Below are 27,042 nucleotides of genomic sequence, written 5' to 3' on the forward strand. Positions count from 1 at the left end.
ATGCATTCCCAGGAATGATAGCTAAGAATGGGTCTACTCTGAATCATTTATACATGCTTACCAATCTCCCTTGTGACTAACTGTACCCAAGTGTGAATCATCTGGCCAAGGCAAGGAATGTAGGTTACCACCGGGAAAAACATTTCCTCTGTTTAAGGCAAACATACATGGTCCAAACCTACAACCTTGGGCTTCTTAGCTCCATGCTCTATCTGCTAAAGTTCCTGTCACAATGGCAAATGATGACTTCCTTGCTAGTCTGGAAATTTCATGAGGATGAGTGGGCATCCAATCATTTCCTTACCTGCCCAGCCTTGCCAGCAGATGTCACTACACCAAACCACATTCTCCAAAGATAGGACTTCTGGATCTGACCCTCATCTTTTCTCACATGGTTTCTATTACTACCTCTGGAAAGCAATCAAGGATATATGTATACACATGGTTACAGACAGTAGAACTGAGGCTTGAATTCAAAAGATCAAGACCCAGGAGTCAGAGTTCTTATCCAGAGGACCTTTCCCAGATTGGGTGGGGAGCGTAGCTGCTGTAGAAAGGGTGGCAGGGCCAGCAACCCATTGAAATGGGGTACACATGATAGCGTTATCTAGGAACAAGAGCCATAGTCTTGGGACCATTCCAAATGTCAATGTGAAGCTGATACTTCATGCAAAGCACCCCACCCACCCTCCGCCCTTGTCCCTCTGTCCACACTGGCAGGGGCCATCCCCCCACCCCCACCCCCGCAAGAGGCTGGGACAAACCCTTCAGTTTTGGCCTTCCTCGTGCCAGCCAGGCATGGCCATACTATGCTAGGTCACTGGAAAAAGTTCTGAACAATTCAGACCATTGTTGCTGGTCTCCTTTAATGTAAGTGTAAGCAGCATTAGCAACCTGGGGGAAAGAGCCATTATTGGGTCTTGTGTAAAGACTTGAATTTTATGTCCTGCTGTAGGATAAAGACTGAAATCCTTACCTGGGCTGCAGTATCCTGCATGGTCTGTCTTCTGGCTAAGCTCCAGTCCCATCCCATATAACCCTCTGCCTCATTCTCTGAGCTGCAGCTTCATTGGCCTTCCTGCAACTCCTTAGGAGTTCACTGGTTCATTCAACTCCAGGACCTTTACACATGCTCTTTTCTCTGCCTGGAATGTTCTTCCCCCATATTCTCTTTCATCTACTTCCACTAAACCTTCAAATCTCAGCTCAAATGTCATTTCCTTGGGGAAGCCCTCCCTAAGACTCCTGGACTAGATCAGAATCTCCACTTCTACACTCTCCTAGCACCCTGTACTTCTCTTCATAGTATTTGTTTCAGTTTGTAGTTATATGTTTATTTGTGTACTCTTTTGATTCTTTATATCTATCTCCCCAGCACATACCCAAAACTGTAGGTTCATAAGGGCAATGCCCATTTTACTTAACATTGCATCCTCAGGACCTAGCAGAGTATGTGGCACTTAGTAGGCACCCAGTAACTAACTAGTGTTGGATGAATGAATGAATGAATGAATGAATGAATGAATGGTGGGTGAATAAATGAAAAGTTAGAAACCATAATGTTACTCTTGTACACATTTATATAGCATTCACATTTGAAATATAGTGTCTAATTCTTGTCATTTTACCCCCAAAGAAGGCAGATCAGAGTACAGAAAAGTCACCTAAATTGGTCAAGGGAAAAATGGAATGTTACCATATGAGGCAGGATTTAAAAGATGGTGGGAAGATTGAGGCTGAGGATATGATCTATGTACATGAAAATATAGAGGAAATAGATGCAGATTTGTTTACCAAACCCCAAAATGTTAGTGCTAAGGAAAATATTTTGAAATCTCGACTCTTGAGTGTCCAGAGAAGGAGCCATGTGTTACTCAGCTCTATAGCTCCTGCATCTAGCACAATGCCTGGCACATAGTAGGGACTAGAGAAATATGTTTTGAATTGTTTTGTTGTTGAAGCTTAAAGAAGATACACTTGGGTCTGGGGATAAGTAGTATGTAATTATTCACTTGGGAAACCCCAGAGACAAAAAAATAAAAGAAGAAAAAAGTATGAATAGGGTCAAGAAGGGTTCCTTTACATGTGTGGACAATAGCCACACAATGGACTGTTTCAGGAACATTAGGGCTATTCAAGGGCCATCCCTTGACCTTTTGAGATCATCCTTGTGGAGGGCAATTACAATGTGCTCTCCTAAAATGCATCTTCTTTCCACTTGCGGGGACTGAATTTCAAACTGTGTAAACCGTTGATCTCACCCAACATCACATTGGTATCTCCTTAAGTGCCTTCCAGACTCGTAGGCATATGCCCTTTCAGTCCCCTGAGCATATTCCACACTTTTTCCCACCAGAGAGGGGGAAGTCTCAGAAGGTGGTACCCTTCAATCAAAAGTAAAAATGGCTGCATCTCTAAGGGCAACCAGGGTCTGAGCCTGGTATTCCTGAGCCCACAGCAGGGAGGCCATTAGCCCCAGTCCCAAGAATCCCTGCAACCAGCATCCCTGGCATTTAGCCTTCCATCCCTGGCACTTAACCCCCTGGCCCCATAAGCAGGGACATTTCAAATAGTTTTACTTGGAGGCATGGAGGGTTCAAAAGAATTCTTGCACATTAAAAAAAATAAATCCTCCCAAAACAGCTATTGAGCTGCTCGAGCTCACTTATTCCTTCCCTTTCCTAGCATAATGGAGCTTAAAGAAAGGTTGAGGACTTAGATGTATTTCCATTAGCCTCGTCCCAGCCTTCTCCTAGCTGGCTCCACTAGTCTCACCGTAGATGGTACCAGAGTCTCCAGCCCCAGGAGGTGTGAGAGCTGCATCTTGTCGCAAAGCTGAGCAGCTTTGTGACAAGATGGGCCTGAAGGCACAAGGCATCAAGAAAATAGATATTAATACCTGGAATCTTGTCAATGGTGTGATGCTTCATGGAAACTAGGTTTCCCCTCTTAAGCTTCCCACCCCTCCCCTTCCAGCAGCCTATAAATCACAGAGTAGTAACTACTGTCTCCAGGACTCTGTTCCCCCACCCCTCTCCTGAGGCTCCCTACCAGGCAGAAGGCTGAAGACTTTCCAGAGAGAATGTACAGCAGGCAGGGGTGCCCATCATTCATCAACCATACACAGTGGACCGTCATTCTTTCCAGCAGCGCTCTGGCTGGCTGGGTGGGCCACGTAGCCAGTGTTTTCTGGCAGTGGAAAGCACAGTCCATCAAGAGTTCCCCTTAGTTGACTGTCCCACCCCTAGAGGTGGAGAGACAGAGGCAAAGGGTGAATACCTTTCTCTTTTGATACTGGTGGTTTCAGAATTAAAGCACATATTCCATCCTGGGTGGATTCATAGCTCCTCTCCTACCCTCTTCTGTCTAGTCCCTCCTGCCCCTCAGGGTCTCCTCTTGTAGCTTCTGTTTTGACCCACAAAGAACTTTTTCATTTTACCTGGAACACTTCAGAAGTTTTTTAAGAGTCCCCAACTCCTGAGCTCTGGCAGGCTTTCTTAAAGGGCAGCACCACCCTTCTACCTCCTTTAATCTTTCTCTGGTTTCTCCTTAATGGAAATCCCCAGCTCCCTTCTCTCTCCCTCCTCCCAGGAGTCTAGATTTGGTTCTAGGCTAGTACATTGGAGATGGAGACATAATAGTAATGCTTTCACCCAGGAGAAGTTCCAAGAAATGTTCAACTCCTACACCAGGAGCAGCTAGAACCCACCAGACTTACCTTATAATTTTTGAGCACTGCTTCCCCACAATATAAACAAAATCAGGGTTCCAGGGAGTTTAAGGCTGGGAGACTTAACAGAGAGGCAGAGAAGTAGGGTGTGGCATGGCTGGCTTGGCCTGTTTTCCTAACTCTGACCTTCAATCTCTGGGTCAGAAGTATACTTCTAGGGCTGGGTCTCTCTGACCTAATTCACTGATTACAAACCTAGTAGTGATTACAAACCCAGGCTTTCAATGCAGGTAGACCAGGGTTCTACCATTTATAGCTATAAAACCTTAAACAGTTTTCCTAACCTCTCTTGAGCCTCTGTTTTCTCATCTGTGAAATGAGGATAATTATACCTACTGTATAAGGTAGTTATGAGGATTAAATGAGATGATGTGCCTATAGTAAGCATTCAATAAGAGGATGCTTTCTTCTCTGCTGTGTAGTGGGGACACATGGTTTGTACTGTCCTTGTTTCATTGCTTCCTTCCTGGGGTCCTGAAGTTACTGTCTCTACATGTAGAGGGAACTTCTTGAGCACTGATTCAGTGATTCCAAGTTCTCTAACTTATTTAGGGAAGAATTCAGTATTGGGTGTACAGGGTCAAGAAATTGGCAGGGTTGGTATCTAAACCCTGACTCAACATTCTGGGCAAACACCCAGGAGGCCAGAGAATTGGATGGAGCATATTTGGGTGGGACTTCCAGGGAAGGTGCCAACTTGTGTGATATTATCAGAGTGGCATGGAGGAAGCAAGGCCAAGCTGCTTCCTACCCTACCAGAATACAGGCTATTTTGTAGACTAACAGGCCTTTACCCAAACTGAATGTAAGCAGGGGTCACAGAGGTCACTGGTGGAATGTGCTGGAACATTCCAGGCCCTTCAGCTGCACAACACAACTCCTGGAGGCATTGAGCCATCAGGGGCTTCCCAAATTGGTTATAAGATCCTCACCCTCTAACATACATGGCAGGAGAAACCACCTGCTCTAAAAGTGCCACCAAGTTACTAAGAGGGAGGAATGTCAATTCAGCCTTCAGGGACTTTTTCATTAGAGAGACTTGGTACCAAAGCCATTTTGTTGAGCTGGAGCCATCTTATGGACTAGATGTGTCGGGTTCAGGAAATCCACGGGAAAGACCAGGAATAGACATCTAGTTCAGTCAGGGCTGAGGAGATGGACGGAATGTCTCTGGGCTTTATTCTTTCAGTCAGAAGCAGATTTACAGCACAGCAAATGAAACTTAAGGGTCAGAGCCCCTCACTTACACAGGCCCCTTCCAAGGCCCTGGGACTAATTCTATGTTTATTACTTTTTACTCTTTTCCTTGAAGAGGGACTCTGAAATGATATGTGTCAGGCCTCACAAAACCTGGAGCCTCCCCCACTTTCAGTCAGCAGAGTTTTTAGCCTCAACTCTCAGGAGTGGTCAGAAATATTAGTTGGAGAAACAGTTGAATGCTTAAGTAAGCAACATTACCTCAGTGTTGCTGGATGCAATGGCTTGCACTGGATGTGGACAAGAAATAACAGAAATGGGTCCCTTTGCTCACAGAGTTGGGAAGAAAGGACAAATATATAAAATGACTTAGGAGAAATTAAAAAGCTACCTATAGCTAATACAAAATAGTGGACTACAAACAGACTACCCAAGACCTAAGAGAATCATTCGTGTGTGACAGGGTCAGTTGAGGAACATCTGGAGGAAATGAGGTCTAATTGGAAGTTGAAGAAGATGATGGAGAGGAAGACAGTTGCAGGAAGGGGAAAATCTCATTTACCTTGGCACAGAAGATGAAATTGAATAAGAATCTGTGGTGCTATTTTGCAGTTCTCTATTACAAAAGCCCTTTATAGGTAATATTTTTGTCACTAAAAATCAGCTCTGAAGAGTATGCCTTGGGTCTAAAGGAAATCTGATATCTTTGGATTGGATTTTCCTGATATTTGATGCCTGAGTTAGTGTATGGTGTGAGGGGAAGGGAAGAGGGATTGGATGTGGGATCAGGCAGAGAATTTTAATGGTATTGTAGTTTATTTACCCCAGGGGCAGTTGTATTTTTGAGGCAGAGAGAATTGAAGAAGATAAGTGGGAATGAGTGGAGAACAGAGGTCTAATGGGGGGGGGGGGGAGTTGTATAAAGCAATAGGCCTTTTGATTTATACACAGTCTTCTGGGAATATACCTAATCACTGATCCTCTCCAGAGATTTTCATCTCTGGGGGTCCTGGGAAAGCCAGATGTGGGGGATACAAACTGTTCCCAGGGAGGTGCTGCTCTGGAAACTAGCTGGTTCCATAAGGTACCCAAGGTCACATGCCACCAGATCTAGGCAATAGAAATGGTGTTTTTTAATGCATTGTCTGATGGGCACCATCTGCCTGATGCTCACAGGGCTAGGTGTTGAAGAAAGTAGAGGATGACTAAGAGAAACACCTGTTCCCCTTAGGAAGCTTATTTAAGCTTATATTTTCCTATATAAGGAGATTTTTTTGTATACATATATATATATATCCTGGACATTTGAAAAAATGAGATGCCTTTTTGGCTTCATAGTCCAAACAAATCTTGTGTCTTTCACAGTGACCCTTTAGGGATATCATGAGGGTGGGTGTATTAGTCTGCCAAAGGAGTGGTGATGCAAAGTACCAGACATCTGTTGGCTTTTATAAAGGTTATTTATTTGGGGTAAAAGTTTACAGTTACAAGGCCCTAAAGAGTCCAACTCGAAGTTGTTTTCTCACCAAGGTCAGTTGCCACATGTTGAAGCAAGATGGTTGGTAATCTCTGCCTGGTCTCTCCTTCTTGGGCTTCCTCTAACCTCCTAAGACTCCATGAGGGAAGTGGTCTTGGCCCAGTGGATAGGGCATCCGCCTACCACATGGGAGGTCCTCGGTTCAAACCCCAGGCCTCCTTGACCTCTATGGAGCTGGCCCAAGTGCAGTGGTGATGCATGCAAGGATGTCCCCCGCGTAGGGGGTACGCCCCGTAAGGAGAGCAGCCCAGCACAAAAGAAAGTGCAGCCTGCCCAAGAATGGTGCTGCACACACGGAGAGCTGACACAAGATGACACAACAAAAAGAAACACAGATTCCTAGTGCCGCTGATAAGAATAGAAGTGGTCACAGAAGAACACACAGTGAATGGACGCAGAGAGCAGACAACTGAGGTAGAAGGGGAGAAAAATAAATAAAAAATAAATCTTTAAAAAAAAATGACTCCATGGTCTCAGTTTCTTCCCCATCTCAGCTGTAGGATGGCATAGGGCTTTCTTTCAGGTCTTCCTCTCTCTCAGCTGCAAACTATCAGGTGAATAGCTCATCTCTTCCTGGAACCCCAGGATCAAACATGACAGAGCTCTCTCTCTTCCCGTGTGTCTTCTTGAGTGAGTTTCTGTTTATATCAGCCCACTAAGGGGGTGGGGACTCAACCTGAGTCAGACCTTACTGATGGGATCTAATCAAAAGCCCGGGAGGGAGTGAGGGTTCAACAGTGAGCCCCTGATACTAATGACTATGCTTGTGAGCTGATAAACCCAAAATAATAACAAGGCCTAGAGCAACTTTGTGCCTGGGAATTTCCTTCTGTCAGCCTTCATGTTACTCAAATGTGGCCAGTCTCGAAGCCAAACTCAGCATGTAAATGCAATGCCTTCCCCCCAGCGTGGGACATGACACCCGGGGATGAGCCTCCCTGGCAACGAGGGACCACTATCAACTACCAACTGATGATGCAACTGGAAAATGACCTTATATGGAAGGTTCAATGCGGATCAGCAGAATATCCATGTCTACATAAAATACCATGACTTTAAAATGCTGTTTGACCTAAAGTAAGGGGGAAATGGAAAGGAGAAATGAGTTTATATGGCTACGAGTTTCTAAAAAAGAGTCTGGAGGCTGGCAGAAGGTTTGCCCTCATGCACAACTGAGCAGAGTCAGAGAGACAGATAAAGCAGATACAACCCCCAGATATTGGTTCCTTTGAGGGCTAAAGAGACCCATGGGAGTTATGGTCATGGCCGATGGGGTTAACTACCAGGGCAGATGGCCCCTCTTTGGAAATGGTGTTTATGTGTGATGAATCTGGACTCAGATGGGATCTCCCTTCATAAGACTTTCATGCTAATGTGCTGGAGGTGCAGTTAATGTTGGGGTTTAAGATATATTTAGGGGATTTGAATCTCTGGACTGACAATGTGATAGCCAGATCCTGAGCCTCAACAGACTCCAGCACCTACAATCTGATTTATTGGACTTACCACACTCAGCTAAGATGGAGGTGAAGAAGGACAACCACCACACCATGGAGCCTAGAGTGATTACAACTGAAAATGGGAGGATTGCATCCAGCATCCAGGTGGAATCTGAGCCTCCTCTTGACATAAAGGTGCAATGGACACAACCAATCCAGTGTCCACATAGAAGAGGTGGCATTGGATTGGGAAAAGTGGACATAATGGACAAAGGGTATGGGGAAAGGCAGGAAGAGATGAGAGGTGGAGGCGTCTTCGGGACATGGAGCTGCCCTGGATGGTGCTTCAGAGGTAATCACCGGACATTGTAAATCCTCACAGGGCCTACATGATGGAATAGAGGAGAGTATGGGCCATGATGTGAACCAATGTATATGAGGTGCAGAGGTGCCCAAAGATGTACTTACCAAATCCAATGGATGTGTCATGATGATGGGAACGAGTGTTGTTGGGGGGGGGGAGAGGGGGGGTGGGGGGGGTGGGGTTGAATGGGACCTCACATATATATTTTTAATGTAATATTATTACAAAGTCAATAAAAAATAAAAAAATTAATAAAAAAAAAAAAAAAAAAAGCCCTAAATTGATTTTATCAAGTAAACTTAATCAGAGGCCCCTAACTAAATTTAATACAATCAAAGGATATCACACCCTGAGGAAAAGATTAGTTTACAAACATAATCTTTCTCTTTTTGGGAGTCATACAATAATCTCAAACTGCCACAGTAGGTATATATTTCCTGGGACGTCCCCTTAAAAGATTAGGAGGGAGAAGTGGATGTGGCTCAAGCAGTTGGCCCCCCACCTACCACATGAGAGGTCCCAGGTTCAGCTCCCTGTATCTTCTAAAGAAGATGAGCAAGACAGCAAGCTGATGCAACAGGCTGGTGCAGCGAGCTGATGCAACAAGATGACCTCATGAGATGACACAATGAGGAAACACGAGAGATACAACAAAAAGGGAGCGGAAGTGGCTCAAGCAATTAGGCACCAGACATGAGAAGTCCTAGGCTTGGTTCTCAGTGACTCCTAAAAATAAGATGATCAGACACAGCACACAACAAACAGACACAGAGCAGACAGTGAGTGCAAACAATGAGGGGGTAGAAATAAATAAAATAGATCTTTTAAAAAAAAGGATTAGCAGAGTCTCCCACACATCATGAGCCTTGATCAAGGTATAATTTACATACCATAAAATCTACCCCTCTAAATGTATAGTTCTATGATATTTGGTAAGTTTATAGAGTTGTGCAACCATTGCCACAATCAATTGCCCCAAAAAGTTCCCTTGTGCCTGTTTTCAGGTAATCCCAGCTCCCGCCCCCAGCCCTAAGCAATCACTGATCTTCTGTCTGTATAAATATTCCTTTTCTGACATTTAATATAAATAGAGTCATACAATATGTAGTCTTTTGCATCTGTTTTTTTTCACTTAGTATAATATTTTAGAGGTCTATCCATATTGTAGCATGTCTTATTCATTCATTCTCTTTTTATTGCTGAATAGTATTCCAGCTAAATTCTTTTAGAAGCTACTTATGTTTTGAGGTAACACTGGACTGGCTGCAGGATGCTGATCTCCTGCCCTGGTTCTGATTTACTAAGTAGCCTCTGGAAAGTCTTTCCTTTGTCCAAGCATCCATTTCTCCATCCGTAAATTGAGGGGCTGAGTCATATATAATCTATAAAGCCTCTTCCAATTCTTTTTTTTAAATCTACTTCATATTTTTCATGGAGTATCACTAAGTTCAGTATTCCTGAATTTGTATGCCTCTGATCCCATATTTATCCTTTACTTATTTTAAAACTGTTACCTTATCCTTTATGGTTAAGGATGTAAGTGCAACTTTTTAAAAGCTGCAGTTTATTTTTTAATTTTTTAATTTCATTTATTTATTTTTAGAAGGTACCAGAAATTGAACCCAGGACCTCATACATGGGAGGTAGACACTCAACCACTGAGATACACCCGCTCCCAAAAGCTGGAGTTTAAGCCTTCATATATTACTAGTGGGACTGCTAATGGTTCAGCTGCTATGGAAAGTTAGATATAGAATTACCAAATAGCCCTGCTATTCCACTCCTAGTCATATATCCCAAAGAACTGAAAATAGGTACTCTAGTACATGCACACACATATTCATATCAGGACTAGTCACAACATCCAAAAGGTGGAAACAGCCCAACTAAATACCTATTAACAGATAAATGGATAAATTGTGGTATATCCATACAATGGAATATTATTTAGCCATGAAAAGGAATGAAGTACTGATACATACTACAATGCGATGAACCTCCAAAACATCCTAAGTGAAAGAAGCCAGGCACAAAAGTTCACATATCGTATGATTCCATTTATATGCAATACCCAGAATGGATAAATCTATAGAGAGAGAAACAGGTTGTTGCTTGCCAGGAACTGGTGTGAGGAAGAAATAGGGAGGAACTTCTTGATGGGTATGAGATCTTTCTTTGGAGTGATAGAAATGTTTTGGAACTAGATAGAGGTGGTTGTTGTACAACATTGTGAATGTACTTAATGTCACTGAACTGTTCACTTTAAAATGGTAACTTCTATGTTATATGAATTTCACTGTGATAGATTAATTTTTAAGGCTGCAGTTTACGAAGAAAATTTGATTCTGGGAAGGAGATTTGGCTCAACTGATAGAGCGTCTGCCTACCACATGGGAGGTCCAGGGTTCAAACCCAGGGCCTCCTGATCCATGTGGTGAGCTGGCCCACGTGCAATGCTGATGCATGGAGTACCCTGCCATACAGGGGTGTCCCCCAAAGGGGAGCCCCACGTGCAAGGAGTGCACCCCACAAGGAGAGCCACCCTGCATGAAAAAAGTGCAGCCTGTCCAGGAGTGGTGCCGCACATATGGAGAGCTGACACCGCAAGATGACACAACAAAAAGAGACACAGATTCCCGGTGCCACTGATAAGAATACAAGTGGACACGAACACACAGCGAATGGACACAGGGAGCAGAAACTGGCGGGGGGGGGGAGGGGCGCAGGAGGCGGGAGAAATAAATTTTTTAAAAAATCTAAAAAACAAAACCTTTAAAAAGAAAAGAAAATTTGATTCCTATTGAGAGCAAAAGAAGAGTAAAGGAATGAATGTCTTTCAGTCTAAATGAAGGAACATGAGCAAGTAAGAGAATTGGGAATGAAGACAAAGTGGTGGGCCACAGCAAGGCACAAAGTGTGTCAGGGAAAGCTTTGAAGGTCAAAATCCAGGTCATCTGGTTACCCTGGGAGTAAGAAGGAAGGGGTACAGGGGAAGGGAAGGGAGGCTACCAGGGTAGGAAGAGGTGCTGAGGGATAGGATACCCTCCCTACTCTGTTCCCATAACCTCATTCATTCCCTCAACCTTCCTTCCCAATCCCTCTCAGGCTGCTCTGCTCCTTCAGTTCTGACCCCATTTTCTCAGGATCTCATTCCCTGAGGAGCTGGCTCTGACATTTCAGAGGCTGAGTTAAAGGAGGGAGGTCAGAAGGAGACATTGTGTGTCTGCATCATCTTATTTTGTTTTATTATTTTGGAACTGCAGGGAGGGAGGTTAAAGATGTTGGCACTTAGACATTTACCAGCAAGTTCAGAGATAGTCCCCCAGGTACTAAGAAATATCAAGACTTCCCTATTCTCTCCTGAACAATTGCTACTGGGTATAATATTTTGAAGGGTAAGAATGGTGATCTGGAACTCCCATTCTTGTTAGTTATTGTGGAACAAGGGATGGGGGTTCAAGGTACCCTAGAAGTAGGGCCAGAGAGTGCCTGCAGAATTAGAAAGTCTCTCTTGGCTATGATCACCCCAGCCTTCTCTTCATCCGTAGCCAGCAGGTCAAGACCTCCGTGCTGATCCTCTCATCTGCCAAAATTCCCCACAGACTTTTGTTCTCAGTAGCCCCTCAGACTCCTGCAGCTTTTAAGGCCCCAGGCTTTATAAGGACTGCTTGGGAAGTAGCCATACCTCTGACTCACACTAATAGAAAAAATAACTCACATTTTCTGAGTTCTCATTTATTTGTGACAGTTAGGGACATCCTATGAGCAGCCTGGGATCAGAGGACTGAGCGTTTGTTCTTGGGACTCCAGAAAGCAAATCATTCTTCAAAAATGAAAAACAGTTTATTGATATACTTGGTGTATGTCACCCTCCACTTTTGATGTTTTTGAGTGGCTGCCTTAGACCTGAAGTCCCTGAGGTCATGTCTGTCAATCAGAAAAGAGCCACTTCTGTCTACAGACAATTCAAAGTTTGCTAGGCTGTGAACTCTACGGTGGGGAACATGTTGCTGAATATTAATGCCATTCCCTCATGCCTATGTGTCTCACACATAATGGGCATTTCTACAAATTTGTGATGAGTGATTAATGACAGTGCTGTTGATAGGATGACAATGGGGATAGTGACAAACGTTTTCTTGCCAGTTAGAGGATGCTTTGTAAAACAAGGCATCTTCCCTTAGCAACACACAGCCCCTACAAAGCCATGACTTCTTTTGCTAGAGGAAACAGACAGGGGTTGATCTTCAGATAAGGTCCTAATCCTCCCATCATGCCCTTGCCAGAAGAAGTTATTAGTGATAGAGAAGGGAATAAGAGACAGCTGGTTGGGTATGATACCTGGGAAGGAAAGGACTGGGTTCTCTTAGGCATGTCTACCCTCTCACTCTAGCTGGGGCCAACTTTACTGCCTTTTGCCTTATTTATCAGGAACGACCATGACTCTCTGGACTCAGAAGATCCAGTTCATCAGTTGTGCCACCTTCACTGGCTCTTTCTCCACTGTTTAGGTCTGCAAATCCTGGTACCTTGGCTTTGGAGCAGAATTTTTAACCTCATATTACCATCCATATTACTCTTCTCTGCAAGGGAAGAATTTATCTGTACCATATTTCATTTTATCTTTAGAACAACTTTGTAAGGTTGATGGAGTGGGGGTGATCCTGGCAAAGAGAGATGAAGTCACTTGCCCAAAATGTTTCAAGATCCTCATCCCAGGTCTTTTTACCTCTAACATACACTTTATGGGTCAACCTATAAAACCATCCATCATCAACTGAACTGCCTGAGAATTTACAGGTTGAGGGATCCTAAAATTGTATAAGATGTCAGGGAAGAACAGATTTCAAGAGACCAACTGGCCCATTATTTCTCCTTAGGCAGGGCCAATGAACTAAAATTCAGTGTTGGTTGGGAAAGGAATTAAATCTTGAGTCAGAAGACTTGGTTGTAAGTCCTGGGTCTGTCATTTACAAACTGAATGATCTTGGGTAAGTCATCTAAGCCTCTGTGACTTAGCCTTCTATAAAATAGGTACAATAAAATCTTCATTCTCACCTTATGTGCCTATTAGAATTAAATGAGATGGTGTAAGTGAAAGCTACAAAGCACTAGACTAGATAAATGTTAACTAATTTTAACATCTCAGCCAGATTTGCATCTTTGGAGACCCTATGTAAAATATAAATAGTAATCCTTCTGTGTTTGCAAGAAAGTTTTATAAGCAGAGAGATTTGTGGCTCAGGTTCTGGAATCAGGCTGCTTGGGTAACTTTGGAAACATTATTTCTCTCTGAAGCCTCAATGAAGAGGAGGTAATACACACCTCACACCATGGTCATGAGCATTAAATGAAATAATGTATGCACCACACTGTGCTTAACATGCAGCTGGTATGGAGAGAGGAACTCAATGAATGTTGGCTGCTATCATTACTGATTTTATTAATGAAGATATGATGCAGGGTGATCCATTAGTGGCTAGAGATCTGATCTAGGAATCAAAAGGATTCAACTCTCTGGGCCTCAGGTACCCTATCTGCATCATGGAAAGAATTCATATTTTTCCTCTTCCAGATTGTTATGAGAATTTTTTAAAAAAGTATATGAAGAATTTGAACTATTTGGAATTGTGGGACAATATAAATGTAAGATTTTTTAAAAAACACTGAATTCTTTATAAAGACTGAGTTTTCTTCAGTTCATCAGTTTTTGTTCATTCCTACTTGCCTTTAGGCAGGTTATCCTCTTCACTGAAAAAAAGTATACAGCATTTCCTCACTCAGTTAAAACAAAACAAAACAAACAAAAACCTTTGAATGTCAGATCTTGAAGTAAATTCTTCAAACCTGCAAGAGTGTACTCTTTGCAAAGATAACCTTTCTTCAGGAGATTCCATTGCCTGTATTCATTCTTTATATGTAGGTTGATTTAATATTCAGCCACTCATGAATTTCCACTTTGTATATGATCTGCTTTCAATATTTCATCCCAGAATGACCTCTGTTTGCCTCACAGCATGCCCCAGATTACCTCCTTTCCTCTGACTAGTTAATATGTCTTCAGGGATACCTTCATTTTAACATTAAACTGGGCAAAAACAGAAATAGAAAGATAAATTTGAGGCAAGATCAAAAATAGAATTCACAGCTAAATATAAATCTGGAGGGAATTATCTAATTATTTGGATGGTCCCTTAACAGAGACAACCCAGGATTGATTGTCTTTGCTTTTTCCATGTAAAGAACAAAATGGTTAATAAATATAGAGTAGTAATTTTTAATAGTACCTAATATATGTTTTCTTTCCCAAATGCCTCCACATACATTATAGCATGTGATTTTTCACAACTGCATGCATTCTTTTTTGGGGACCACCCAGTCTCATTTTGACTTATATGACAGAGCACTGAAGTGGGAAAACTAGGATTTGCTAATGAGGTCTCTTTGCAAACTTGGGGAAGTTCCTCAGTCACTTTGTTCCTTCCACTCTGCTGAGCTAGACTTGGAATGGACGACTCTGAAGGGAAATTCCCTCCTCCTTTTCAGAGTTTCAGTTTAATTTGCAGCCTAGCAGCTGTTTCAGGCTGGACCAACACCAAGTAGGAACTTGGAAACGTGGAGAAAGACAAATGTGGTGTCACATGAAGCACGGGAGCCATTAAGTGCACGACTGTTATGTAAATTGCATGCAAATGTACGCAAATTTTGCATTAATTTGTAGACTCTTAGTTTGGCGCTTGCAAACGAGCACTGAGATCCTGTAAAGGTTGAATAAGGTTTTTAGATTAAAGCAAATGTAATGCATTTTGAAGTTAGCGCTTTCTCGGCGCTGCCGGGACTCAGAGGCTTACAAACCTGACATCCCCCCACCCCCTATAATTTCACTACCCAGTGCCTAATTGCAACCTACACCCGGCCCGCCTCCCGCACACCCTGACGTCACACGACCATATTTGCATACTACCTGGGGCTGGGTGTGACGCTCCCCCTTTCTGCGTTTTCTCATTGGCGCCGCCGGAGAACTAGCCCTCTTCAGGACAGACCAATCAGCAGCCCCTCCGACGTAGGAAAGCAGGCGGGGGGCGGGATGGGGTGGGGTCTTGGGTTGGATCGCTAGGCATATAAACCAATCATCCTCAGAAAAGAGATGAGCGGCCCGCGGATTGGTCAGGAGGTAGGGGTCTGGGGGTCCGTAAGCCAATGAAAGCTCTGAGTTGAGGGGGCCGGTCCCCGCCCCGTAGGGCAGATAAGCAGCGGCAGCAGGGCCTGGGGGGCTGTGTGGGGCTCGCCGTGGGGTTGAGGCAGGCGGCAGCCAGGCGGGCGATGGCGGGGGCCGCAGCGGGCGGCAGAGGCGGAGGTGTCTGGGGGCCGGGGCGTGGAGGGGCCGGGGGGCTCCGGCGGGGCTGCTCTCCTCCAGCCCCTGCCGGCTCTCCCCGGGCTGGGCTGCAGCCGCTCAGGGCCACGGTCCCCTTCCAGCTGCAGCAGCCGCACCAGCGCCGGGACGGGGGTGGCCGCGCAGGTGAGCCGGGCCTGGAGCGGGTGCGGGGGGAGGAGCCGTTGGGGGAGGGGGGGCGCGTGACGGAGGGGGAGGGGTGGGGGGGAAGTGTGAGGGGGAAGTGGATGGGGGCGAGAGAAGAGTAAAAGGGGTGCAAAGTCTGCGAGGTCGGACAAGAGAGAGCGGGGAACAGTGAACTTGGGGCGCACCGCCGGGACCCAGCGTGCAGGGAATCGGGGCGGGGAGGTGAGGTGAGGGACCTGGCAGATGGAGGTTGGCTTTGGGGGCGTAACCGAAAAGTGGGCAGAAGTGTCGTGTGGACGTGAATGGAAGTTGCCGAGGGTGAGAGCGAGGTGTGGGGAAGGAGTGGCGTGTGATGGGGGGCGCCTGTGGGGAGGGCTGGCGCTGGGAGCGAGGAGCCGGTGGGCGCTGGACGCCTGCACGGCGAGGGGGAGGGGCATGGAGGAGAGCCCCGTGGAACCATGTGTTCCTCTCCCGACTTGAGTTTGGCCCCAGCATCCCTCTCTCCAGCTCTGGAGTTCTTCCCTCCACTTCACGTGCGTTTCCTCTTTTGCCACCCCCTGGAGCCGGTTTCATCTGAGCGGTTGGAATAAGTTTAACGGCTTTTACGGCGGTACAAACGCTCCTCTCCCAATTCCCTAGATTCCTCTCGCTGTGGACCAGAAGTCGTGTGTTCCCAGGTCACTGACTTGCGTGGTATGGGTGTTCATTTCAGCCAGCGTGAGTGCGTGCGCGTATGCGCGTGTGTGTAGGACCTGGACAGTTAACCCCCGGCCTTGCCCTCCCCCCCCCCACCAAGGTTGTATTGTCCTGCGTAGTACCAGCCAACGTAGCAGTAAGGTGAGGGCAACCATTAGTGTACTGTGGCAAATACCCCCGCTTTCTGAACAGCACTGAAACGGTGCTTGATGTGGTGGGTGTGAGGAAACTAGGGAGGAGCCAGCTTAACCTTGCTTTCACACTGGAAAAGCTGTGATGGGTCCCACAAATGCAGGCAGTTAGGAAAGGGAAAATAAACTACTTGCATGAGGAGGTTGGCATTAAGTTGAAAGTGAAGCTAGCATTTAATTCACACCAGATGTGAAAAGATCATTGCACACTTACACAGCCTCAGAGCCTGTTCTTCTAACATACAAAAGTCGTTGTCCCTGCCATCTAACAGTTAATGACATTCTCTAAACCAGTGTCTTCTTGAGAGTTTTCTGACTACTTGCTGCACACCACCTCCTCAAAATATAGTTGCTACAGTGCCTTGCTAAGCAGGAATGGGATTAGGGGGTCGTTGAGGTGGAAAGTCCCTAAGACCTTACTGTAAATGATAGCATCACATCTTGAAACACAGAAACTTGGTCAAATCTGGTAGCAAGATGGTGACAGAGTAGTAAAAGTATGTATAGAACCTGGCAGGGTAGAGTCAGGCAATGAATGCCCAGATAGACTTATACCTATCAGGAGCTGTAAAGCAAACCACAAGACTCAAACCTGTTGGTTTTGTTTGGGCTGCCTTGGAATTTAGGGAAGTTAGTAGAACAGCAAGCACCAGAACCTTAGTCACTTTTAGTAGAAATCAACAGAAAGCCTGCCTAAGTAGTAACTGGAAATCTCCTAGCACTAATATTTTAAGAGCAGTAGTTTTGTGTCTACCATAGCACTAATATTAAAAGGGTAAACTTGGTGGATGCTGTGGAAGGGGGGAGGAGTGTAGGTTTGGTGCCCTAAAATACTGGTAAAAACATAGGAAACTTAAGCTCTGAATAACTTGTCAGGTGATTTGGGGCAAGTTGAGTAGATGCTTGCTTATGGATTGGACTGATTGATCATTTCTCCACCTATTAGTATCCCAGAGGTATTAATAAGGCACTTGCCTGGTGAATAGTAGGATTATCTGTGGATTTTCTGTGAGGCAGGAGAGAGGAAAAGTAAATGGAAAGAGTAGTCTGAGCCTGTGGACTTCTTTGTGGCCAGACATTAGGGGAATGTTCCTGGCCTTTGGTTCGGGGACACATCAGGTTAACATGCCGTTAACGTAAACCTTTGTGTGTTTAGACTTTCTACTCCTTGGCCTTGAGAAATGGCAGGGGCAGTTTCCTTTAGGCCAGTAGGATATATGTGATAAAGGAAAACCCCTTGCTGTCATAAGCCCTTCAAAGCCTGGCATTGGGAATGAGGAATGCCTGGGTTTCAAATTGAAGTTCTGCCATTCTCTGACTGTATGGCCTTGAGGAAGTTACTTCTGTGCCTCATTTTCCTCACTGTAAAATGTGGATAACGATATCTTCATCATAAGAATCAAACATGTTAATAGATGTAAAGTTCTTAGAACAGTGCTTGGCATGTAGAGGGTGTTATAAAAGAATTTGCTACTGCTTATATTGTTATTATTCCCTCCCCCTCACCAAGGTGAGAGCACTGTTGGCCAGAGCCCATTGCCTTTTCAGGCTTCAAAGAGCAAACCCAGGTTGGTCTGAAACCAGTACTGCAAGTTTCAGAATTTCAGGGCCTTCCCTTGCACATTTATTCCCTCATCTTTTAAAATTAGCTTTCTAAATAGGGCTCTGAAACCCAACTATTTAAAAAGGCATGTAAGCTGGGACTGAGTTTCAGGAACAATTAAGTGTCATCACTGTTTCTGTTTCCCATCTCAAAGTGATGTAATGCTCAGGGCTGTGCAGTTATCTCCCCGCCACACACCCTGTTGTGCACTTGACAAGATGCATTAGACCTTGTAAAAAGGATTATAGTGTAAAGAGTGGGATTTACTTTCTGTGGCCATTCATCCGTAAGGGCTGTCTTCATAAAGTGGGGAATGGCTTCATTTTTATGAGCCTGGTGTAGAGATGAAGACGGCTGAAGATAGTGGAGGGGAAAATGAAGATCAACTCTAAGAAATCTAGAGCCACTAGTGGTAGAAACCCAGGATAATTTTTCTATTGAAATTCCCCCTTAAATTAAATTCTCTCTTGTTTTATGTCAACCGGAAGCTGCTAACTTTTATGTTCTTCCAGGATCACTGGTGTTGGACAAAATGGATGAACTGTTGTGAGTTCCAGTCTTACCTACTCTCTTTACTCTCCCTGTCTCTATATCTCTAGAATGAAGATAATGTTTAATTCGGCTTTGCAAATTATTTTTCCAGTGCACTAGCCCCACTGGGACCGGCTGGGTGCTGGGGTGCTGCCCTTGCACCTCCTCTACCCAGCAGAATCTTCTTAAATCAGGGTTTGGTTAGTAATTATGGCCTACAGGCCAAATCCAGCCATCTGCCTGTTTTTATAAAGTTTTATTGGAACATGACTACTCTCCTTCATTTAGGTATTGTCTATGGCTGCTTTTATGCTATAGTGGCAGAGTTGAGTAGTTGTGATAAAACTGTATGGCCCACAAAGTCTAAAATATTTATTGTCTGGCACTTTACAGAAAATGCTTGTCCACCTTTGTCTTAAACAATACACCTGACCAATAATCCTGTATAAAGATCAGTTTCAAATGTGTGTAATATTTGCCCATTCTCATAAACGTAAAATCTAAGGAGGTCAAAAAAACTAACAAGCATATATCCCCACTCAAATTTTAGGAGAAAAGGGAAGTAATGTGCTTCCAGCCAATTCTTAGTTTTTGTGGAAGATCATATGTGAATCCAGGCAGGTGACATGTGTTCAGTAGAAGCAAACTAGTTTGAATTTACATAAAAGCTTAACTGTTAGGTAAATTTGCTTCCCCTCCTCTTTTGTGCCACCTCTCTGCCTAAACCCAAGAGCCCACAACTGCAGTGTTCTCATTGCAAAATCAGTTAGAAATTAATTTAGACTTATCTCCTGTTTTAGATTTTTCTTGTTAGCTTTTGTTTTCCTGAAGAGATCATTGAGAGCTTGCAATGGTCGTGGTTGTCCTAAAAATACTGGCTTCTCCACAGGGATATAGGAAGGTAGGGTATATCAAATGTTGATTAGGCTACACAGGATGGCCATTTGAAGGAATATAAAGCAGCATTCTTGGGAAGCAGATATGGCTCAAGCAGTTGGGCTCCCATCTACCATATAGGAGGTCCAGGGTTTGATACCCAGAACCTCCTGGTGAAGGCAAGCTGGCCTGTGTGGTGAGCTGGCCCATGCGGAGTGCTGCCCCACGCAGGAGTGCTGGCTCACGGGGAGAGCTGGTACATCAAGATGACACAACAAAAAGAGACACTGGAGAGATAATAAGAGATGTAGCAGACCAGGGAGCTGAGGTAGCACAAGAAATTGATCATGTCTCTTCCACACCAGAAGGTCCCAGGATCGGTTCCTGGAACCGCCTAATGAGAATGCAAGCAGACACAGAAGAACACATAGCGAATGGACACAGACAGCAGACAATGGAGGGAGAGGGAAGAAATAAATAAATAAATCTTTAAAAAAAAAAAAAGACATTCTTACTAGCAATGCTATTGGTAATTATTAAGTTTCTTTTCTTGCAGTGCTTTGATAACTCAGTCCTTGGGGCCTGGGTTTGTAGATGGGCATGGAACCAGATAAAGGAGATTGCTTATTAGAGATTGAGAGACTGCCCTCACTAAACCATGGTCCTTCTGGCTGAGATTAGACAGCCTGAGATTAGAATAGAGTATGACCTTTCTATGCCAAGGAGCTGTCTTGCTATAATGAGGCTTGGGGGTGCAGCTAAAATCATTTAAGACCTACAATTGTCCTTCAAAAACGTGTGATTGAGGGGCAGCAGACTTGGCCCAGTGGTTAGGGTGTCCATCTACCACATGGGAGGTCCGCGGTTCAAACTCCAGACCTCCTTGACCTGTGTGGAGCTGGCCCATGCGCAGTGCTGATGCGCGCAAGGAGTGCCATGCCATGCAGGGGTATCCCCCGCGTAGGGGAGCCCCATGCACAAGGAATGTGCCCCGTAAGGAGAGCCGACCAGCACAAAAGAAAGTGCAGCCTGCCCAAGAATGGAGCTGCACACACGGAGAGCTGACACACAAGATGACGCAACAAAAAGAAACACAGATTCCTGTGCCGCTGACAACAACAGAAGCGGACAAAGAAGACACAGAGAACAGATAACCGGGGTGGGAGGGAAAGGGAGAGGAATGAATAAATAAATAAATCTTAAAAAAAACAAAAACAACCTGTGATTGAGACAGTTTCTGTTTGGGAGGCATTAAAGACAAGGCACTTCCCAGCGTGACACTGCCAATTACTGCTTTTGACAGCTCTGCTAGTACCAGGCACATGGTTGGCAGAATGCGCTGATGGAATATCTGATTCTCAAATATTATCACCAGGGATGACCTTCTTGAAATTGTGGGCTTGTAGCTACATTGTTCATTAGTCTTTTGGATTGCAAGGGATTGTATGGTATTGGAAGTTCTTCACTTTTATAACACAGAGATCGGAGTTTTAAACAATTTGAGGACCATGGAGAAGGAGTGAGAATAACAGTGGGGTGTGGTGATAAGAGGACCTCATTCTCGCTGGTTCCAAATGTAGATCTCTAGAAGATTTGGGGTACGCTTGCAAAACTTTATAGGGATGGTGACAGACAATCTGAGTGTTTTTTCAAAGGATGGTTGTTGGGTTTTGCCAGCCAGCGAACACTTCACCTGCATTGTCTGCTAGTTTGTATTGAATGGAGTGATGGACATCAGGGCCACACATACTATTCCTTTTTCTTAATGGAACTGTTTGAAATAGGGTGTCATTTTCCAGATTCTTAGAACTCTTGTGTAGAAGATTTCTACCAAAAGATTCAGACTTAAGCATATGGCATGTTCTGGGGGTAGGTCTGGCTTTCAAGTTCTTTATTGACACTATCACGTGTATCAAATGTTATTTGACACTAGCTCATAATATTGAGTCAAGTGCTTTGACTAGACTTATCTGTGCTTACTCTTGTTCTTATCCCTTAGGCAGTTTGGAGCCATTTTCAGGGGCTGGATAGGAAAACCTTTGTTTCCTTCCCAGTTCATAGTGAAAGTAAGTGCCCACCAGCAAGTTAGTTTAGTGAGAGTGGACAGTCTCTTTGTACATTCAGCTCTTCCTGGCTCTGAGATGTTGCCCTTTCCTAACGTAGGAGTGGGGGCAGGGAAAGGGGGGAACAGAGCTGGGATGAGTGGGAAATCTAGTCAACTTTCCACTTCTGCCTGAGTTGAATCTTCATAGAGAGCTCTGTGATTTAGTTTGCAGGGTTATGAATTAACCCTATTCACAAAGTTAAGTTAAAGAATCCTAGATTAAAATATTTTGGAGTATATTTGGAGTTTATAAATGATCTGTGGTCCCAGTTCCTCTCTGTTAGTATGGAGATTGTGAAAGGGCAGGATTTCTTGGGAACAGCTGTATGGTAGGAGGCTCTCTCACCGCTGGCTGCATGGTTCATGGTTCATGCCTTATGTTTCCCACCAAACCTCCTAGTTTTTAACTCTTCCTGGCACTGTACTTTGTGCTCCACACCTTTCTTCAGGATCACTACAACAAAGCCTAATGCCCAGCTTTAGAGTTATTTAAATGTTTGTCCTCAGGCCCAAATAAGCCTCAGTTGGCTTTTACCACATGACAGCCAATCCAGGGTGGCTTAAATGAACTTTAAAAAAAAAAAATGCTAGCAAAGTATTTCATAATAGGAGAACTTTTAACTCCAGCCCCTGGGGAACCTGGAACTGAAGTTGAGGCCATGTACAGACACTTACCTTTCTCTCAGGCACACAGGTTATGGGTTTGCTCTTGAGCTCTAAGCAGCTGACACTGGGGGTGGATGGAGCTCAGCTCTTCCTTTGAATTAACAGTTTGTGCTTCTAGCTCCCTAAAAAAAAGGGTGGAGATTGGGGGAGGCTTGGAACCAGAAGCAGCAGGCCTGTGGTCAGGGGTTGGGGAAGTTTTTCTTGGAAGCTGCCTGAGTGGGGCTCCTTAGAGGATGGACAGGACTTGACAGGGCACAGTTGTAAAACTGGTAAGGTTGGGATACCTCTTCTCTGACCCTGAGCTCCCTGTCCTGCAAATGGTGTGGCTTTTCCAGAGGAACCGTACGTGTTAGGGGACAGCCAAGTCTGCCACTGGCTCTGCCATTTGAATCCCTTATCATCTGATTCTAAATGATGACATGCAGGAGACCATTGAAGATTAAGTGACAAAGTGGGATTAAAGAGGCAAAGGTAGGATTAAATATGCTACTTGAAAAGCAAATAGTTAACATATAACTGTGAATAAATTATAAACTCAATCTGGAGGAGACTATACAAATAAATATTCAATGTTAGGTGAAGTTAGAGAACTACTAGGGTGATATGTTTTGAGTAGGCTTTTTTCTTTTTAATCAGTGTATTATCCTCTCTAAGATTAAATTTTGTTTTTCTTCTCCTTCCCTTCTGTTTCAAAATTGAAATCAAGGTGGCCTTGTCTGATCAGCCATACTCCCTAACTTCCTCAAACCTCCTTAGTCCCCTCAGCCCCATCCTGGAAATTGTGTGCCTACCTTTTTAAGAGGCAGGCACCTCATGTTTCAAGTTCAAGTGCAATGGAACTCACCCTGCAGCTTGAACAGATTTGAGTGTTTTTGCAGAGAGGAGGCCAGGGCAGTTGGGGAATGTCATACTCAATAAATACTTGTTCACTTGAGTTGCTGGAAAGGCAGTGGGGGTGGGGAGAATGTACCACACCTCCCCCAGCTCACTTGTAGTGGTCTTTCCACTTCCGGTCCCCTCACACTGTTCCCCCTCTGTAATACCTCTTTCATCTACTTATAATGCAAAACTTCTGACATGATAGTATTTTCTCTCGCCTTAAATCACTGGTCTCCTGTTCATCTTGGTCACTGGGCTTGAAGCCCAGCTGATGGCAAAGATGTGGCATTTCCACGGATGTCATTGCTAGGCCTGTAGGTTCTTTTCCCCACAGACTTAATGCCAGTGGGTGAGCTTGGGCAATTACCAGGGTGATCCATGGAAACAGTCAATGTTTAAGATTTTGTTATGATTTTATAAAAAAGCCAGACTACCTGGCTTTAGGCTTAGAAGTAGATGTGTGTGAGAGGCCAAGAAGATTAAGATGAATGCTGGATGTCCTTTCATTCCAGGTGGATTTGTAACAAATTCCTAGCACGGGGAAGCAGAAGGGAAATCTGCATCAGTGACTTTTCTAATCTTTTGGCCCAGGTGTGGCTTTAGAGGTATGATCAGACTGGAAGCCCCCCTCTTCTCAGCCACGCACCATCCCAGGAGGCCCAGACGCTGCTGCTTTCCTCTTTCTCCATCAAATGAGAAAATGCTGGAAAAAGCTGCTCTTCATCATTCCCCAAGCCCTGGACACATACACTGTTGTCCACAGAGTCTGTGTTCCCTGCCTTTAAGATTGCCAACCATGGGCTTGGTGACTTGGTGTAATGATTTTGTAAACCTTCCTGACTGAGTGTAACTTTGAAAAGAGTAAAAATGTGATTGGGAGGAAAGGCATCGTCTCCTTGCTCTTCCTCTGTCCTTTTGCCTATCCCACATACTCCCTTTCCTTTACACAGGGGTTCTTAACCAGGGGTCCATGAGCTTGAATTGAAATTCAAAGAGACGTTATTCTTGTGGGGACATGTTGGTGCAGATGTGATATATTAATTAAATAATACACAGTATAGGGTGGACTTAGTAAGGGGTCTGTGGTTTTCACCTGACTGGCACAGGGGTCTTTGGAATAAAAAAGGTTAAGAACCCCTGCTGTAAGAGTTTTCTGTGTTTTGTGAGCATTTGATCGCCCACACAGCTTAGAGAACCACCTCTGATACCATGTGCATGCCCAGCTCCACAGCTGCAGGCTGCCTGACAACCTGAGACGTGACTCTGTTTGGGGATTGTCTTTTTAACTGGGGCCCATCAGATACAGAATACAAGCTGGGGTTGGGGGTGGGGAGGTTGATGTTTGGCATGGTGGAAGCAACTAGAGGGCTTTCACAATACTAGGTAGTCTGATTTTGAGATTGGGGAGAGGAGGACTTTATGAGCCACATATACAAGGTATGTGCACATTCCCTGTGCTGAGATCAGCACCTGGACTCATTATTAGTAATCTTGGTGGTTCCATGTTCACAAGAACAGAATGAAAGAGCTGCATCCTCAGAAAGAAAGAGTCTGAATCCCAACTCTGGAAGGCCCCAAAATTCACCTGTATTTTTCTGGGAAGTTGAAAATATGGATAGCTTTAGTTTGAACGATGTTGTTTAGCTCTTTGGTGCCCATAATCAGTACTCGCAAGTGTTTTTAAATTTCATCCTCCCAACAGTCCTGCAGGTGCAAGTGGCATTTACTTATTTTTTGCAGAAAGAAGGCAATTTGCACAAGACCATGTGACTAAGAAAGCCCTTTTGCTCCTGGTCCAGGACTCTTCCTATTAATGTCTGTTGTGAATTTTATCCCAGGCTGCCATCCTCTCCTGTCTGCACAGCACACCTGTAGCTGTTCCCCTCTATTTGCATTCTGATATTCCAGCTATATTCCAGAAACAAAAATTTATTTGTTAAACTGACCAAAAGAGAATTTGAAAGGAAAGAGGGCTGCAGAGAAGTCTGTTCCTCCAACACTTTGTAAGTGACTATTCATACCATAGGCACTCACTTGGTGTGAATAATGGGAAGATGACGGTTATTACATTTTGTGTGTGATATGGTGGTGGCTTTGTGAGTGTTTCTAGCTGGTTTGAGGTAAGCATTTTCCATGTGGAATGACTAGCTAACCTGGGACAGATAGGGCACAGGAGTCAGGAGGGGTATTCCTACCTCTGTGGGGTCATGGTCACAGCTACTGAGCTTGGGGCTATGTCAGGGAGACACTTTTAGGAAGGATCTTGTAGGAAAGGATATCTTTCATAAGTGTGACTGTGTGGAACCCAAAAAAGTATCTGGGAATCAATGTGGATGGCACATTCTCATGGCCAGGGACAGGTACAGGGGACATTGAATCATGATGACAGCTTAGTCTGCCTCCTGCTTCAAGTAAGGAACCCCTGGTGCAAACTATCCCCTTCCCTCCTTGCACACACACTTCTGACAGGAACAAGGCCTGGTAGCATATGATCTGCCTAAGCTTGAGGTTAACTGGGAGCGGGGTCATTGTGACATTGTATGATAGAGCTCTTTCTAAAACACTCATTTGCCCAATATGGCAGATGGCAGGGACCTGACCTGGGAAAGAAAACTCCATCTAAGGACTTGGTGGCATTGAGAATTGCCTAGTTTGCTTCATAGAGGTTACCTATCCCTCCCGGGAGGAGTGTTACCGGCATCTCTTACCTTCAAACCAGATTTTGCCTAGGATTCTTTAATGTTCTAATAACCATATGCATATGTGGAACCTTTCTTTCCCAATTACTTATCTTTTCTTTTTTTTTTTTAAAGATTTATTTATTTATTTCTCTCCCCTTCCTCCCCGCCACCCCAGTTGTCTGTTCTCTGTGTCTATTTGCTGCGTGTTCTTCTTTGTCTGCTTCTGTTGTCAGAGGTACGGGAATCTGTGTTTCTTTTTGTTGCGTCAATTCTCCGTGTGTGCCGCACCGTTCCTGGGCAGGCTGCACTTTCTTTCACACTGGGCGGCTCTCCTTACGGGGCACACTCCTTGTGCGTGGGGCTCCCCTACGTGGGGACACCCCTGCGTGGCCCAGCACTCCTTGCGCGCATGAGCACTGTGCATGGGCCAGCTCCACACGGGTCAAGGAGGCCCGGGGTTTGAACTGCGGACCTCCCATGTGGTAGATGGACACCCTAATCACTGGGCCAAGTTTGCTGCCCCCCAATTACTTTTCAACCTCATAAGGCAAAATCCCATCATAACAAATATTACAAAAATGATTCTGTATAAATAAAGCTATTTGCATGGTTCACGTAAGTGCTTTGTTGTTATTTTTTGTGGTTTTTGTTGTTTAAAGGGAAAAAAAAGAGAAACCAACAAACATATATAACAAGTACTTTTTCTGGTTCCTGTCCATCTAATAGTTCAACTCTCTAAACCAGAACACTTGAGTATTTGCTGTTTGCATTGGAGGCTGGGAGAAAGGAGCTGAGCTGTGGAACCATCACCAAGTAGCAGTGTCATCACCTCGAACCTCCTACCCTCTGAAATTTCCCTGTTCTTTTCAAAGAGAACGTACCACACAAAAATCTGGCCAAGGAGAGTATGTGAGTATGTGTGTGTTTGTGTATCTGAATGTGAGTGTGTGTGTTTGATAGTAGGCATGTGGTGCCTTGTGTATGAATGCAGGAACATGTGTTTGAAAGTGTATGTGGAAAAGAAGGTAC

General features: G+C 44.5%; 1 protein-coding gene across 2 annotated transcripts in view; it reads left to right on the plus strand.

Moving 5' to 3' along the window:
- The first annotated feature begins 15,575 nt into the window (after positions 1–15,575).
- The window catches only part of LOC101428912 (protein FAM117A), a 57,120-nt gene continuing 45,653 nt past the window's right edge, over positions 15,576–27,042 (plus strand). For both annotated transcript variants that reach the window (XM_071210611.1, XM_058284018.1), the window contains exon 1: positions 15,576–15,786. In XM_071210611.1, the coding sequence (XP_071066712.1) occupies positions 15,591–15,786 (196 nt within the window). In that variant the 5' untranslated portion in view covers positions 15,576–15,590. The remainder of the gene's footprint in view (positions 15,787–27,042) is intronic.

The sequence above is a fragment of the Dasypus novemcinctus genome, chromosome 21 (genome assembly GCF_030445035.2).
Source record: "Dasypus novemcinctus isolate mDasNov1 chromosome 21, mDasNov1.1.hap2, whole genome shotgun sequence".
NCBI classification, from domain to species: Eukaryota; Metazoa; Chordata; class Mammalia; order Cingulata; family Dasypodidae; genus Dasypus; species Dasypus novemcinctus.